Raw genomic sequence first — 16,539 nt, 5'->3', positions numbered from 1 at the left:
TTCACTTTTTTGGCAGGATGATTCCACGGTCAATGCGGAGAATATTAATCCAACAATTGGCTCGAACAACAACAGCAACAACAACTCCTTACAACAGCAACAACTTCAGCTACAATTGCAACAGCAACAGCAACAACAGCAGCAGCAGCAACAGCAGCAGCAACAACAGTTGCAGCAACAGTTGCAGCAACACCAGCAACAATCGTCCGAGCTCTGCGGCACAGCAGCTCGAAATGTGAATGTGGTGGTGGAGCCGTTGTGTGGCAGCGACTCCTCCGATGAGCTGTTCCGCACGCTCTCCGAGAGCAACTTCGAGATCGAGAGCCTGCTGTCCGATTTGGCGACCGTTGAGGTCAAAGTCGAAAATGTACATCCGCAGACAAGTTGAACTAAATCACACACGCATACACACACACTCATACATGCATCATACTCTCGCTCTCTTACACACATTCTCTATTACACACATAAATTTCCTTGCGCAGGACTTTTTTGCTTTGAAGCTTTGAACATAGCTTGCGCCGCATTTACCGTTTATAATTTGTTTTCTCTTTTGCTCTTTTCTTCCCTACCACAAATATGTGTGTTTCTTTTTTTGCTCTTCTCTTCCCTCACAACAATAACAACACAACGTGTACTCTTTTTATTTGTTGCCTCTTTCCCTTTTCCTCCTCTATGCCTATCTCTTTCCTAGGAGGAGAACAACAACAACGTTATCAGCGACAACGACTTTGCAAGTGTTGCCGCCGCCGTTGTCGCTGGCGATGATCTTCTGGCAAAGGATAATGTACAGTTGAGCGTTCAAGGATTGGTCGACACAGTCAGCGCCAGTTTAGCGGATAGCGGTGGAGGCGGTGGGCATGGTCAAGCGCTGCTTGGCTTTGGCGCCAGCTCAGCGACGGCCACAACGACGGCCGCTGCGGCAGCCAAGCGAAATGGTTAGTTATCAGATACACAAACATTTTTTATAAACGTATACACATAATCATACATATATATATATATTGCAAAGGTTTTCTGCTACCCTGCGATCTGCTCAACAACAACAACAATAGCAATGGCGATTGCACGCCGGAAGAATCGCGATTTGTGACTGTGACGAGCGCCTCTGCGAATCCATTACTAGTGGAAAAGCTTATGTCGAAGTGCTTAAATATAGACAAGAGATTGGATAAGTTAGATGGTAAGTCGTTTTTTATTTCAAAATTTTTACTTATAAAATTCATAATTCATAAGTGCGCGCGTTATTTAACGTGAAGTCTGCTGCACTTGTCCGTCGATCACATTAAGTTGGCTGCGCACACAGTTTGACTCACTTGAAGTTGGCTGTGAAACAACACCAAGTTTTGCAGTCACTGTGCTAGTTCGCAATTCATTGTGGTATGTGTCTTTACTAAACAGCGGTAGATGTATGGGATAAATAAAAGCTGAAAGCTGGTTCAACTGGTGTTAAGCTTAACTAAAAGTATAAATATCGTATTGAGTTACGTGCTAACAGCTGGTTGCGAACTTGAGTAAAAGTGTAGACATCGTAATGCATATAACGTTAGTAGCTGGTGCAGAACTTGAATAAGAAGTAGATATAGTTGTGGTAATTCACCAGAGAGAGTTAGTGAAAAGCTTTGAAGTTGGGGGATTTACGATAAAGTTCAAAGCGAATTTTTATTTATTTAACGTAAACTAATTAAGGTTCTATGGAATGAAAATTGGAAAATGTAGAATTTGCATTCGAAAATTCTGATTTACGCTCTAATTAGTCTTTATTAAGAAATGTCCGTTGTTGAGCTATTTACTGTTGCAGACAGCGTTAACAACCGCCTGCCACTCCCACCCACGGCACCTACTTCCTTTTTCTAAAAGGGACCCACAGCCAGACAGAGCACGTCGCGGGATGCGGGTGGCCGTCGGCTTTGTATTTGTTATTTATACTTTTTTTCGACGTTTTTTATGTTTCCTTTACACGCTCAAGACACACACAGAGAGAGCGAGAGAGCGCGAGACAGAGTGGGTTAGAGGGAGCTAGCACTAGACGTCGCCGCCCTGCAGGCAGGTCAATAAAATTTTGCGTGTGGAAATTGTGCGCTTCAAGGTCAAAAGGATATTGCCATGGCCGACACTGTGTAGGAAACGACGCACACACACAGAAAGAGACAGGGAGAGAGTGGGACTGAACGAGAGAGAGAGGGGCGAGAGAGGCAGACAAAATGGCGGCTGGCAGAGGTGAGGAGAGGCGGCCACGCAATGAGCAATGGGCCGAGACGCAGCCGAGGCAGACAAAAGACGAAGCCCACGTCTGGCTGGGTGGGCGTGGCAGTGGGGGCTGTCGGGGTGTATGGCTGCTTTCCTGGCAACCTTGAACTTGAAATTTTCGTGCGAGTTCGAGCCGTAAAAAAGAAAAGCGAGACATCAAAATGGGCGCATAGCTAGGCTCGCTCTCGCTCGCTCCCACTCTCTCTCTCTCTCTCTCTCTCTTAGTTGGGTGATTGTTTGGCTTAGGTAGACTAGACGCCTCTTTGCTGCCGCTCGGCTGGGTCGTGTCCTGACGCCCTGTCCTGGGTTCAAGCGCCGCTCAAGCATTGAACTTTAATTTTACCATTTCAAGGATACGCCTTGATGAGTGGGCACCTTTTTTCTCTCATTTTTTACTTTTGGATTCGCTTCTTATTTCGCTTTGCTGCGTGCTGCTTGCTGCTTGCTGCCCAATCACAGTCGCTGTGACAGTCGCAGTCGCAGTCGCGTCAAGCCGTTGACATTGTGAACGGTTAACGACGGCGGCTGCAAAGATTGTTCACTTTTGTGTTCAAAGCAGAGAGGGTAGCTCCAAGGTTCTATTGCGGCCAGCCTGGCAGCAGTGCCCACCTCCCCCTCCCCCTCCCCCTCGACATCCCACAACCTGCCCACCCTCTTCCACTCCCTCTCGCTCTGTCATCAGCTTTTGCTTGCGACGGCAGCTTTGACTGCGACTTGGCCACGTTATTAATGTCAAGGGGGTCCACACGACACAGCGAGCTGCGTTTTAGCCACATTTGCACAAAGTGCGTTAGTTTCTGCGTTCGCGACTTTTTGGGCCCCTCACTTCAGGGCTGCACTGATCCACTGATGATGACGAATGGCCGAAGCTTGCAATAGATTTCCAACATGAATTTGCTAGGTTTATAGAGAAACAGCTGACTAGAGTTATAGAAAGAGAGAAAGGGAGAAAAAGAGAGAGAGAGAGACAGGAAGGGAGTTGAAGTTGGGCAAGAGAAATAAGAGAGAGAGATATATGGTAGTTAGGAAAAGAGAGATACTAATATATAAACATGGATATATAGAAAGAGAGAGAGAGGGAGAGAGAAAGAGAGAGAAAAGGGAGAGCGAGAGACAAGCATGAGAGAAAGAGGGAGAAAAGAAAATGGGAAGAGGGCGAAGGAGACAATATTGCGGCAGGCAAATAAGAAAAGAAAGATGGGAAGGGCGATATAGAGAGAAGGATGGAGAGAGAGAGAGAGAGAGATAGAGAGTATGGGGAGGAAGAGAGGAAGATATGATTAATGAGAGTTTTGAGATAGAAACACGGAAATGTAGAGACATAGATGTGCAGAGAGAGAGAGAGAGAGAATGAGTAGCAGATAGATATGTAAGACAGAGACAGGTAGACAGAGACAAAGTGAGACAGAATGATAGACTGAGAACTGATCAAATAAAGAGAGAGAGAGAGAGATGGGAAGAGACAAAGTCATAGATAGAAATTTAGACTAATAAAGATATATAGCGGGAAGGATACACAGATGAGGAAATTGAGAGAGATGGAAAGAGACAAATGTTAAGACAGAGAAAGAGACAGAATTAATGACATACAGACATTCAGAGATGAAGCGACAAAAATATACAAGAATATAAAGAGCCAGAAAGGGAGAGAGAATTAGCAATGAGAGAGAGAGGGAGAATTAAAGAGGGCTTTCGCCTCAGCCTCAGTCAACCAGAGCTCCGCTAATGTAGACATGAGGAGACACTGTGAGTGTGGGACCAAGGCAGGCTATATAAGATATATATACGATATATGATTATACATACGTATATATCTTTGATATATTTCCTTTTGGATTCTCAGCACTCGAAATGTATGTTTTCTCCCACTCTATTAGACAAGGAGTTCCTCTTCCTATATAAATATTTATATAACCTTTGCAGCTGTCTATCCACACACACGTACATTTATATATATATATATATATATCTGTATATATATATATTTATATATATCTGTATCTCCCTTCGATTCGCTTTGCTTTTGTTTGGATTGCTTCGCCCAGCCCTCGTTCGTCGTGTGTTTTGGCTTTTGATTTTGATTAGTTAACTGACATTTTCTATTCTAGTTGCCAATGCATAAGTGCTTTTAGCCATGGCTCATGGCTAAAGCGACAGCAACAACAACAATGCACGCATTTCTGTGGCTCTGGCAAAAATTTGAATTTCAAATCGTGTCGCGCGCGTTTTTTGTTTTTTTTTTTAATTTTTTTGCTTTTGAAAATGTGCGTTGTTATAGCCAAATCAGGATTTCTGCGTGCGACAACGGGCCAGCGGCGAATCGCCTAACGACAATTAACATTACAACTAAAGCAACAACTGCAACAACTGCAACAACAACAACAAACGATGTCAGGGGCGTTCATTTGTCCATTGCCAGCCAGCGAACCGGGCCGAGTCGAGCGAACGTCACTGTCACCACCGTCACCGACGTCTAAGCCCCAAGCAGACCCCCACCACCCCGCCCACCTGCTGCCAGCAGCACCTGTCCCCCACTGCCCCACTGCCAGTTGCCTCAAGTGCAAAATGTTGCCACTGCTAAATGCACTTTGCAATTTTGTTGATTGGTCGATTGGCAATTGTTGTTCACATATAAATATATATACACATGTATATATATATATACTATGCAGATACATATATGTATATAGATGTATATATGTTTGCTGTGTGCTTAGTTTTTATTTTATTTTTGTTTGCATTTTCATGCATTTGTTTTGGCGACTTTGTCTAAAATTGTTCGATTCTCGTTGTTGTTGCTCGATTGTTGTTGTGTTGCACGCAAGACGCAGCTGACCGCTGGGTTCAAGTATTAACGGATATCATTTGAACTACCCTGGATGCAAGCGTGCGTGCAAGGTAGTTCATTTTCATGGTTAACGAGGCAACTTTTTGTTCTGTTTGCTGTCGGAGCTTTGACTCTTTAGTTAGAATAGAATGGAATGAATTAGATATATATGTGTTTATATATGTAGGTGTATTTGTGTAGCATAAGATACAGATTTTATATTTATATAGATATAGATAAAGATAGATAGATAGACACAGATATAGATATAGATATGGATATTTGTTATGTTCAGCAAAGAGCGATTCGATGTTGCTTAATTAGACTATATATAATATACATACAATATCTAGTGCATATATATACATATAAACTATATACTTTATATAAGCTATATACGTTTCTATACCCTACAGTCTCCTACTACTACTCTCTACTCTCTACTCTCTACTCTCTACTCTCTACTCTCTACTCTCTACTCTCTACTCTCTACTCTCTACTCTCTACTCTCTACTCTCTACTCTCTACTCTCTACTCTCTACTCTCTACTCTCTACTCTCTACTCTCTACTCTCTACTCTCTACTCTCTACTCTCTACTCTCTACTCTCTACTCTCTACTCTCTACTCTCTACTCTCTACTCTCTACTCTCTACTCTCTACTCTCTACTCTCTACTCTCTACTCTCTACTCTCTCTACTCTCTACTCTCTACTCTCTACTCTCTACTCTCTACTCTCTACTCTCTACTCTCTACTCTCTACTCTCTACTCTCTACTCTCTACTCTCTACTCTCTACTCTCTACTCTCTACTCTCTACTCTCTACTCTCTACTCTCTACTCTCTACTCTCTACTCTCTACTCTCTACTCTCTACTCTCTACTCTCTACTCTCTACTCTCTACTCTCTACTCTCTACTCTCTACTCTCTACTCTCTACTCTCTACTCTCTACTCTCTACTCTCTACTCTCTACTCTCTACTCTCTACTCTCTACTCTCTACTCTCTACTCTCTACTCTCTACTCTCTACTCTCTACTCTCTACTCTCTACTCTCTACTCTCTACTCTCTACTCTCTACTCTCTACTCTCTACTCTCTACTCTCTACTCTCTACTCTCTACTCTCTACTCTCTACTCTATACTCTATATATAGTCACTTCCAAACTTGTAGCTCTCTCTCTACACATTAACAGAGTATTTGATAGTCGTTCATCTTGAGCTGCAATTGCGTTTGGGCTCTTAATACGTAACCCCTTGCAGGAGCCTCACCTTTATACATATTTATTTTGTGTGTGTTAGATGGATGTCGAGTCTTTTGTCATTCGTCTCTTTTGTGTCTTACATGATGTCATTCTGGGCGCCATTTTGTTTTGCAATTGATTAATGGCGACTCCATCAATAAAAGATATATCTGTAATGAGTTTTTGGCACACAGATGAAGAGGGCGTGGCGCAGCTTAACAAGAATAACCCAAATCCGCAAAGCTAGATTCGAGCAAGGCTAACAAAAAGAGCAAGAACAAGATTTTGTTAATGATTTTCTTATAAATATAGAAAAGTATACGCATCCTGCTATAGATCTTTAGAGGCTTACATATATATATATATTACATATACATAATTCATATGCAAATACTTACCTTTCTCTCACTTATATTGACTATTGAATCATGCAGCCTATATAGCTATATAGCTTATCGTCAAATCTATTCCTTTTCATTACTTTAATACGCTCTCACTTTCTCACCTAGGCAGGCGTTAAACATGAAATTTCAATTGCATATTCAAACACAGCAGCAATTGCTCCACAGGCACACTGTCCTAATTGCACTGTAACCCATTAACACACCAAACAAAAACAGCAACAACAAAAACAAACGATCGGCAACTATTTGTCGGTCGACGATCGTCGTTGAGTCTCCCGTTGTGCTGCAAGTTTTCACCTTCACCCCAAACAGCTAACAACAACAAGCAACAGCAATAGCAATAGCAAAAACAACAACAAAACAGACACAAAACAGAAAACGAAAAGTAATAATAGAGCACATCTATAGGGTGGTGAACAGCGGCATCGGCAGCAGCAGCTCTGGTGGGGTGGTGAATAGGCGGAACAGAGGTGGAAATGGCGGAACGGGACGGGGATACGAAATGCATTTTCTCTATATACATATGCGATTACGGCCAATGAAAATGAAATGCGGCGACAGCCACAATGCTTTTCCATATGCAATGGCAGCTACAACAACAACAACAGCAGCAGCAACAGAAAGGCAAAACACATTTCGCTGTTCCCATTAGAAAACCAACAAAATGAAAAAAGTGACAACAGGAACAACAAAAACAACAACAAGACCAACAACAACAACAAACCGACAAGAATTGAGCAAATGAACTGAATACAGTTCCCCCTGAATGTTACCAAAGGGAGGGCTGAGAGAGAGCGACAGAGACAGGAGCTTGCAATTGTGTATGTGTGCGTGTGTTTTGGTTCCAGTTCCAGTTTCACAGCTTGTGCGACGTTCGCTTGCTGTGTTGATTGCATTAGAGCGTGTGCCGCCGACTTCGCATCTCGTTATAAAGCAGAAATGAAAACAAAAGCCAGCGCCAAATGACAACGTTGATGATAATGATGATCGCCATGATGATGATCATGCCTGTTGCTGCTGCTGATGATACAACCTTACAATATTCTCGCAGTCGCAGTCGCAGTCGCAGTCACAGTCACAGCCGCAGTCATTCAGTCTCAGGTCTCAGATCTCAGTCTGCTTCTTCGCCCCCAACTTCGTCGCTGCGCTTAGTTTTGGTCGGCTTTGAATGTTTAGCGCTGAACTTGTCTTGCCTGTGCACAAATACACGAACACAAGCACAAACACAAAACAGAAACACAATCACAAACACATTTGCAAACTCAGCCACATGCACATGCACATGCATATATACGCTGAGAGCAAAAACATTTCGCTCACACTCGCCGCGGCGAGCCCAACCAAGCGAAGAGTAACACACTAATACAACGAAAGCTTTATTTTTGCTTTGCTGTAGCGTGTGGTATGCAGCCTTGAATTAGTTCGCTGCACTCGCGTGACGCTGTATTTTATGTATGCTGTGTATGTGTGTGTGTGTACTTGTAGCAGCAGCAAACGCAAGGCAAACACATAAGCGCACACACACATGTATGCATACATAGAGAGTTACTCGCGAGAGTCTGCGAAAGCTCTCCTTTGCCCCGCGACATCGAAAAAACTTAGATGCGCATCGTCAACAACGCTGCCGCTGTCGTCGTTGTCGTCGTCTACTTCTCTGCCAGCGTCGCAGTCGTTTTGCTTTCATTGGCGCGAGGCGCTTCATTATACAAAATCAACTGCTCTTGGTTCTTGCTATTTTTTTCTTTCTACTGCTTCTCTTAGTTTTTTTTTCGTTCTTGCTGCTTGTTTGCATATCCCATTCAGCAAACACTTTGAGCGCAGTACGCTGAGCGCTAGTTCCAGTTTCAGTCTCGGTTCCAGCTCCAGTTCCAGCTGATGTGCTCTGCTGGTACTTGTGACCCATTGGCAAGCATTTACTATTGCATTTCTATATGCTAGTGTGTGCCTAATTATCACCTTCTATCAATCAGTCGTCAGGCCACCCACCTATATATTTCCACCCACTCACATTGCAGCATCTTTTTTGCTATAATCTGTTTAGCTTTTATAGATCTTCAGATCGTGCCGACACGACACACACACTAGCTTGCTTAGTATCTGTGTAAACGGATATGCATGATACACATTTATATGGCGAGCAAAGTTTTTGTATAAAAATAAAAAGAAGAAGCAGCAAATTACGCTCGAGCAAATGAGGAAAATGTGCGGAAAAGCAACGCTAGCTGCAAAATGTATCTGTGTCATCCACGACGTGTGCGGACTAATTGGCTGTGTGCAGGCTAAATGTAGATAAATATAGTATATATATAAAGGTCTATTTTAGAGTTATAGCTCTATAATATTATAATATATTGTATACAAATTCCTTTTATATATTTAGGCATCTAAAGCATCCGGGTTTCTAGTACCAGTCTGAAGTATGCACGCTGTGTCATTGTTCTCTAGGCCAAATGCCTTAGTTACTTGCGCTTTTTTACTATATATATATATATATATATATATATCAATTGAATACTATTATATAATACTTTAAGATATCTAAACGCGCATAGGCGTCCACTCACTAGATAAGGCCTAGAGCTAAGTGTGCTTTAGAATCTGCCACAAGCTGCAACAAACTATTACAAAAAAAAAAATGTGTAACACAAAATCTCAAATTTCCTGTATATAATATATATGAATCTTAAGAATCTTTTTATTATTAAGGAACTCGAATCAGTTAATAGTTATAAGGTCCATAAACATTTTGTCTTTCACTTAGACTTAATTTATTTAGAATTTTGTTAAGGCTAACTTCATAGGCTTTGATATCATTTACATAACAAGTTGTAGGCAAATTATGTTACAGTACAAACAGACACATAGACGTATATATGTGTATATAATGTATATATGTATGTATATAGTTATTAATAATGCGTAGCTAGATCAATTGTTTAATGCTGCTACAAAGTTGCAAGATTTAATAGATATATTAAAGGGGCTACAGACGTATATATATATATGTGTTTGTATGTATGTGTGTGCGTGTCTTAAGGTATGCCTGTTTATGTGTGTGTGTGTGTGTGTGTGTGTGTGTGTGTGTTGTGCGTTGGTCGCTTTGGCTTCGGTATTCAGATCGACACCCAGGCGCACACAGCGACAACATCAACAACATAGACAGCATAGACATAGTCTGTCCTTCAAAAAGAATAAACAGAGAGAGAGAGAGAGAGAGAGAGAGAGGGAGATGCGAGACGCAACCTGAGGCACGCAAAATTGAAAGCGAAACGCTGCATGCGTAAGAGCCACAACAACAGCAGCAACAATGAGAACAACAACTGCAACTGCAAAAAAAAAATATATTAGGCGGATGTCTGTTGAGCACGACAACGTGTGCATCTATAATCGAATGTGTATATATATATGCATGCATAAATCTATATATATTTAGCAGATATATGTCTATATAGATATATCTAGTTTAATATTTATGGCCAAAAGGCAAATAATGGCCAAGAAGCGCTAAATTATGAATGCAATTGCAACTGGGAAACAGTTAGGCTAGGCAGTCATATAGAACGATATATATAGCATATATCAAACGTATATCTGCCATATATACACACACATATATACAGCTATATCTTCTATATACTTTCCATAGTCAAGTGCAGACGAGTATCAGGCAAACTCTTAAAGACTCGCGCCTCACATAGACACACTCTCTCGCGCCCGCTCCCTCACTCTCCCGCTCTCTCTCTCTCTCTCTGTGTGTGCGGCACATACACTCGAAGAAAACATATGTGCATATTTTAGAATGTAATTGCAGTTCAGCTGGCCTAGACCTAGAAAAGGAAATTTGTTGTTGCTATTTTATTATTTGTATTTTTATTCGTTTCGTTTTGATTCGTGAATTTCATTCGGTTTGATTCGTGTTGATTGTTGTAGCTCTTCTTCTTCTTCTTCTTGATGCTGTTGTTGTTGTTGTTGTTCGAGTGCAGTTTGTCGTCGTATCTATCTATGCAGTGCCTCATTATTTGTTCTCCTTCCTCGCAAATTAAAAATATGCCTAAGCAAATAAAATGCATATTGCTCGAGTGTGTGTGTGTGTGTGTGTGTGTGTGTGTGTGTGTGTGTGTGTAGGCTTCAGTTGCCGTTACAGGGTGTTGCCGTAGGTAAGTGTTATTCATTGAGCTGTTATTAGAGATCGTATTTGGCAGATAATGAAATGATAATTGAAAACTGATACGCATTGAGTGAGCGGGAATATATATATATATGAATAAAAATATATATAAAATGTGGGCGAGGTAGATAAATGGAGCAATAGTGGAGCGAGAAATAGGGCGAGAAAAGGGAGAGAGAGAGACAGAGATACACTGAGGATCAAACAGGATCAAAGACATCGGGCAGCGGGCAGCGGGCAGCAGAGCGATGGTTAGGAAGAACCAAAGCTGGTTAATAAAACCAATGAATAGGAAAGAGTAAGAGAATAAGTAGTAGAAAGGGAGAGAGAGTGTGAGAGAGATAAAGATAGAAAGAAGCTGAGAAATGGGAAAGACTAGACGGGCACAGAATAGGAAAAGAGAGCAATATGAAGGAAAGAGTGGAAGAGACAGAGATAAATAGATAGATAGAGAGAGAGAGAAAGAGTGAGAGAGAGGCACAGAGAAACAGAGGTGCAAAAGTGATAGAGAGAGAGAGAGGAGAGAGAGAGAGAGAGAGAGAGATAGAGAGATGCAGGATAGAGAGATGAGATATCGATGGATATCGAGAGAGATCTCGATGTATCGAAAAGTAGGTATAGATATAGCACAAGAGATAAAGAAAGTGAGCAACAGAGAAACAGAGGTGCAAAAGTGAAAGACAGTGAGGGAGAGAGAGAGAGAGCGAGAGAGAGAGAGCAGCGAGAGAGAGAGAGAGAGAGAGAGAGAGCAGAGAGAGAGCGAGAGAGAGAGGAAGAAACGGACGATATAAGAGAATATGGGAGGAGACAATGAAAGGAGGAGACAATGAAACTAAGAGGCATATGAATGATAGAGAGAGCTCCAAAGATGATGATGATGATAGAGGATGGAAAGAAACCCTATCATAGAGAGAGATAAAGAGAGGTAGAGAGATTGAGTGGAAGATTCCAGTGCTATGGATATTAGAAGACTTGATGGAATCTGAAATCCATCCAAAAGAAATCGAAAGAAATAGAGAGGACGAGAAGAGGCATTAAGCGATCAAAGCGAAATTCAGAATTTAGAAATGCTAATGAAATATTTAAAATCCACTCTAAACAATATCAAAAGCCAAACCTCTCTAAACTAAGCTAATGTTATGCAATTCCACAAGATCTAAACGAACATTTAAATACAAATAAATTACTAACAAAAAGCTGCCGACTTGAGTGCTCCCATGAGGCAACAACACACGTTGGCAACATAAATGCAGCTATAGAGTTACCTGTGTATGCATCGATTACCTGTAGGCAGCCAGCATAGAGAACATTGAACAAGTGCTGCGAACGGCGAGCTGCAACAAATTAAAATGAAAAATGTTTATTTGTTGTTTGATTGCCTTTGTTGCTGTTGTTGTAGCTACCGATAGGCAGCCTAGCCACGACCATAAAACGGCAACAAATTGCGCCCGTTCCACAGTTTTTGGCGCCCGTTTTGGGCCAAGTCAAGTTGCAACAAGAAGAGGCAAGAATAAATGCAACGTTCGATACGCGCAAATTCTATAAAATATATAAACAAAGAGAACAGAGAGGGAGAGGGAGAGACAGAGAGAGAGAGAGAGAGAAAATTGTACCGAAAAGCATTTGAAAACGTTTTCAACTCAAGAGCTGAGAATGTTTTAGATGCAAGCGCTGAAGTGGGTTGATGGGAGAGGAAGAGGCGTGGGATTGGTGTAGCAAAAGCTAGAGGGGCCGAGAGGGGGCCGAACGACGCTAACGACGATTCCGATTTCAATTCCGATTCCGATTCCGATTCCGATTCACATCGCTGACTGTTCGTTCGAGTGGCTCGGCGCGCAAATCGTGAGTGGCGCGACGAGGGCGAGGGAGCAGAGCGTCGCTGTCGGGTCGCGTCGCTTGGCGGGGCGGCAGGGTGGGTTGGCACGCATGTTGTCCATGTCCCCATTCGAGTCAAGTGACGTGTTATCTGTCGCCTTCTCACAGAACTTTGACTTCTATTGGTTGAATGTCGTTTGCAGTTTTGCAGTTTGTGTAAATTTGATGTCGTTGTTGTTGCAGTTGTTGCAGTTGCTGCCGTTTGCTGTGCGCTGTTCGCTGCTCGCTGCTTGCTGTTGTTGCAGTTGTAGATCGATCTCACTTAGGGTAGGTAGCGTGTATTGCCGTTGCCCCGCTGCCAGCTGCAGGCAAACGACGTTTGACTCGTTTCAATGCCAATGTGTTTCTGTCACTCTGTGAGCGTGCATGTGTGTGTGTGTGTGTATGTGTGTGTTATGCGATTGGCACTATTAGCAGACGGGCAGCATGCCATGGAAAATGAAAACTGCCAATAGCTGGCAAAAAAACACTTTCCCTCTCGTTGCTTTCCATTTGCAGCAGCAGCAGCAACAACTTCATCATCATCAGCAGCAGCCACAGCAACATTTGATGCTGCAGCTAGTTGCAGCTAGTTGCAGCAGCTATGCAGTAATTATTGCACGATCAATTTGCCGGCTGCCGGCCATCCATGTCGGTGCAAAAACTTTCTTTGAGCGTATGCACACAATGTATACTTATTCATAATTACACAGCTTAGTGTTGTCAAGCGAGGGTTGCCTGAAGACTTTGCGGCAGCAGAGAGTGTGGATTATGACTGATTATGGAAAAGGCTTTTGTGCCAAGAGATAGAAGCGTATTTAAATAATTAGACAAATAACGCGGGTTGCTAGAAGAGTTAAGTGAAAGTAGTTGGGAGTTAGAAGTTTGTAGACAAGTTTTTGGCAATTGAGAGAAGGTTAAATATGATCATATATTGATTGTAGCAAAGCATTTTTAAAGGAAACTCTTCTTGAAAGTATGACCTGGGAAGGGCACTGACATCAAGTGCCTCACATTGAATTTTGCTTTGCTGATTTAAAGTATTTAAAATATGAATATTTGATAGATTATATTTATAGTCTATTATATATAGTCTATTGTCATAGATAACTATTTCCTTTGGTACAGATTCAGCTGTCTATAGAGCCATAAAAGCTTCTACAAAGTGTGTAGCTCAAGAGCAGAGCTTAGAAGTTTTATGTGTAAAAAGTTAGGAAATGGAGAAAAGTATGGCAAAGCGTGCGTCTATCTATAGTACATATCTATATCTATATATAAAAGTTATATATTATATATATTTATATATAGATGTCCAGCTGTATCTATATTAGTAACAGTTACTAAAGCTAATGCAAAACAAAAAAAAAGTAACTTGGATGAGCTGTCGTCGTCAGCTAAGCTATTTCTGCAGTCGCTGGTTGCTGTCAGCGCCAACGTCAACGTCAGCGTCGACGTCAGCGTCAACGTCAGCGTTAGCGTCAGTGGCCGCCGTCTGCCGACGCCTCTAATGCCTGTCGTCTCTGTCTTCTCTGTCCCAATGTCTGCGGTTGACGGTCGTACAGTTAGACGGACGTTTGCTTTGCTTGCATTTACAACTTACACACACACACACGCACACACAGAGGCACACACACATGCACACAGAGACAGACATGCACAATAATGGCATTGAAAATCTTTTTCAATAAAACACATAAACAAACAACAAAAACTTAAACCAAAACAAGTAAGACCAGGCTGTTAGAGTGCGTGCGACTAGTAGATACCCTGTAATGAGTAGTAACATGTTGTAAAGCTGTTTTAGTATTTTTTGAATTGAAAAAGTGAGCATAGATTTTGATTAATTCTCTTAGCTTTAATTTAGTCAAATAAAAAGTCTTAAAATAATTCATTTAAATTTGCTTAACTTTTCTTGTATTTAATTCAAGCCATGTTCTTGACAATTTTTCTGCCAATAATTTGATGGAAAATCAAGCAAAATAATAGAAATTTAAAGAATTTTACTAAGAAATTTTATAGAAAAATAATTTTAAATATTATTATTTTAGTATTGTTTAAAAAAATATTGTATATATTATTATAAAAAATTTTAAATATTATATTATATTTTATTTTTATTATATTATATTTTAATTTATTTATTTTGATCATTTTAAATTTTAAATTTTAAATTTTTTAAATTTGCTTAAGAAATAAAAATGAAATATGAAAAGTTTAGTTGTATTAGTATAGCATATGAAACTTAGCTAGCTTTAGCTTTCTATAGCTCCTACTTTCATTATAGACAACTGAGTTTGTAAAAATATTGTACATATATATAGTATATGTATAGTATATATAATATCTTTATACAAATCTCAACTCTATTGCTCCAGCTGTGAGGAGTCTCTAGATTCAATGGGTAATAGGTTTATGATAGACGTTTGCAGGGTATGCAAATCAAACGAAAATGAAATTTATACACACACAGATTTAGATGTATATATATATATATATATAGCTTACAATATGAACTTTTATAGCTGATTTTAGTGTAGCTTCTTCATAGGTACTAATCAGTTCGTTATAATGTGTGAGAATTATGTTGATTAAGTCGTTCCATATGTTGTTGTTGTTGTTGCTGTAGCTGCATCTTTTGTTGTCACACACACGAACACACACTCACACACACACACACACACACACACACACACACTCGCACACACTCTATTATAGCTATGCATTTTGGAAAATTTCCAACAAAAAACATCAGCTCTTTCAAATTGATATTCATTGTGTTGAACTTGAAAATTGTTGTTGTTGCCGTTTGTTATTGTGCAGTTTAATCAACTTTTAGTTCGGAGACTTCGAGAAACATTTCAATGCACATTTCGATATGGATGTTTAGATGCATTGTTGTTAGAGAGGGGATGCCAGCCAGCCAGCCATCACGTATTGTTGCGAGCAAATAAAACTTGTAAATATTGAGTATGAAAATGCTGAAAAGCATTTGCAATTAATGGCACCTCAGCTACTGCTGAATGTTAGCCTAGGTAGCTGCTAATCAAGGATACAAATATTGTGTAGTTGGGCCTATAGACTGCAGTTAGCTAGGCCAATGCTCTACGCTGTTCATTAATATGAGATCAAGTGCTCTAAGTTTCTTGTTTATTTGGGTTTATGTATACAGCTTTTGGTGTGCTATGCGTATACGCAATATACTTTAGACTCTGATTTATATTGATATACAAGAGAGAGATAAAATAGTTATTGGATAATTATGTCTATTAGATATGTTATATGATATATATTGTATTCTTAAGCACAAATGTTTCTAGCAAGGTTAAACTGTGCGTATACGCAATGAGCTTTGATATGACATTGATGATATCCATATGTAGCCAAATATAAGAGGTAAATCAAATATTGTGCAGATAGAATACTGTAGAAATATATCTTTGTCAGGGCTTCAAAAGAAAATTGCTTAAAAACGCATAGTTTACTAGGCATACAATGCGTATACACAATATGCCGTGATATAGAGTCATAGCGAAAAATACTTTATTTTTTAAATATATTGTTAAATAATTACTCTTTAAATATATATTTGGTCTAATTGAACTAAAAACTGCAGTTGTATGCATAGCTATAGACGCAGTATACGCTGCGTATACGCAATGCCTATGCTTTGCTATTGACTTATAGCTAATTATAATTATAAAATTAATAATATAAATTCCTAAGGCGACACAATTCAGACAGATTTCCTTCGTTAGGCACATTCAAAATGGAGAATGTCAAACAGTGCGTATACGCAAT

At 40.4% G+C, this 16,539-nt stretch overlaps 1 protein-coding gene across 1 annotated transcript in view; it reads left to right on the top strand.

Annotated features, from left to right (window-relative positions):
• The window catches only part of LOC111601112 (ecdysone-induced protein 74EF), a 37,358-nt gene that overhangs the window by 358 nt on the left and 20,461 nt on the right, over window positions 1-16,539 (top strand). Inside the window, exons 2-4 of the mRNA XM_023317559.2 lie at window positions 17-367; window positions 695-938; window positions 1,013-1,183. Of these exons, the coding sequence (XP_023173327.2) occupies window positions 17-367; window positions 695-938; window positions 1,013-1,183 (766 nt within the window). The remainder of the gene's footprint in view (window positions 1-16; window positions 368-694; window positions 939-1,012; window positions 1,184-16,539) is intronic.

The sequence above is a fragment of the Drosophila hydei genome, unplaced genomic scaffold (genome assembly GCF_003285905.1).
Source record: "Drosophila hydei strain 15085-1641.00,03,60 unplaced genomic scaffold, DhydRS2 tig00008135-arrow-pilon, whole genome shotgun sequence".
In the NCBI taxonomy this organism is placed as follows: Eukaryota; Metazoa; Arthropoda; class Insecta; order Diptera; family Drosophilidae; genus Drosophila; species Drosophila hydei.
The sequence above is the reverse complement of the archived record's forward strand: the minus strand, read 5'-3'. Positions and strand labels throughout refer to the sequence as shown.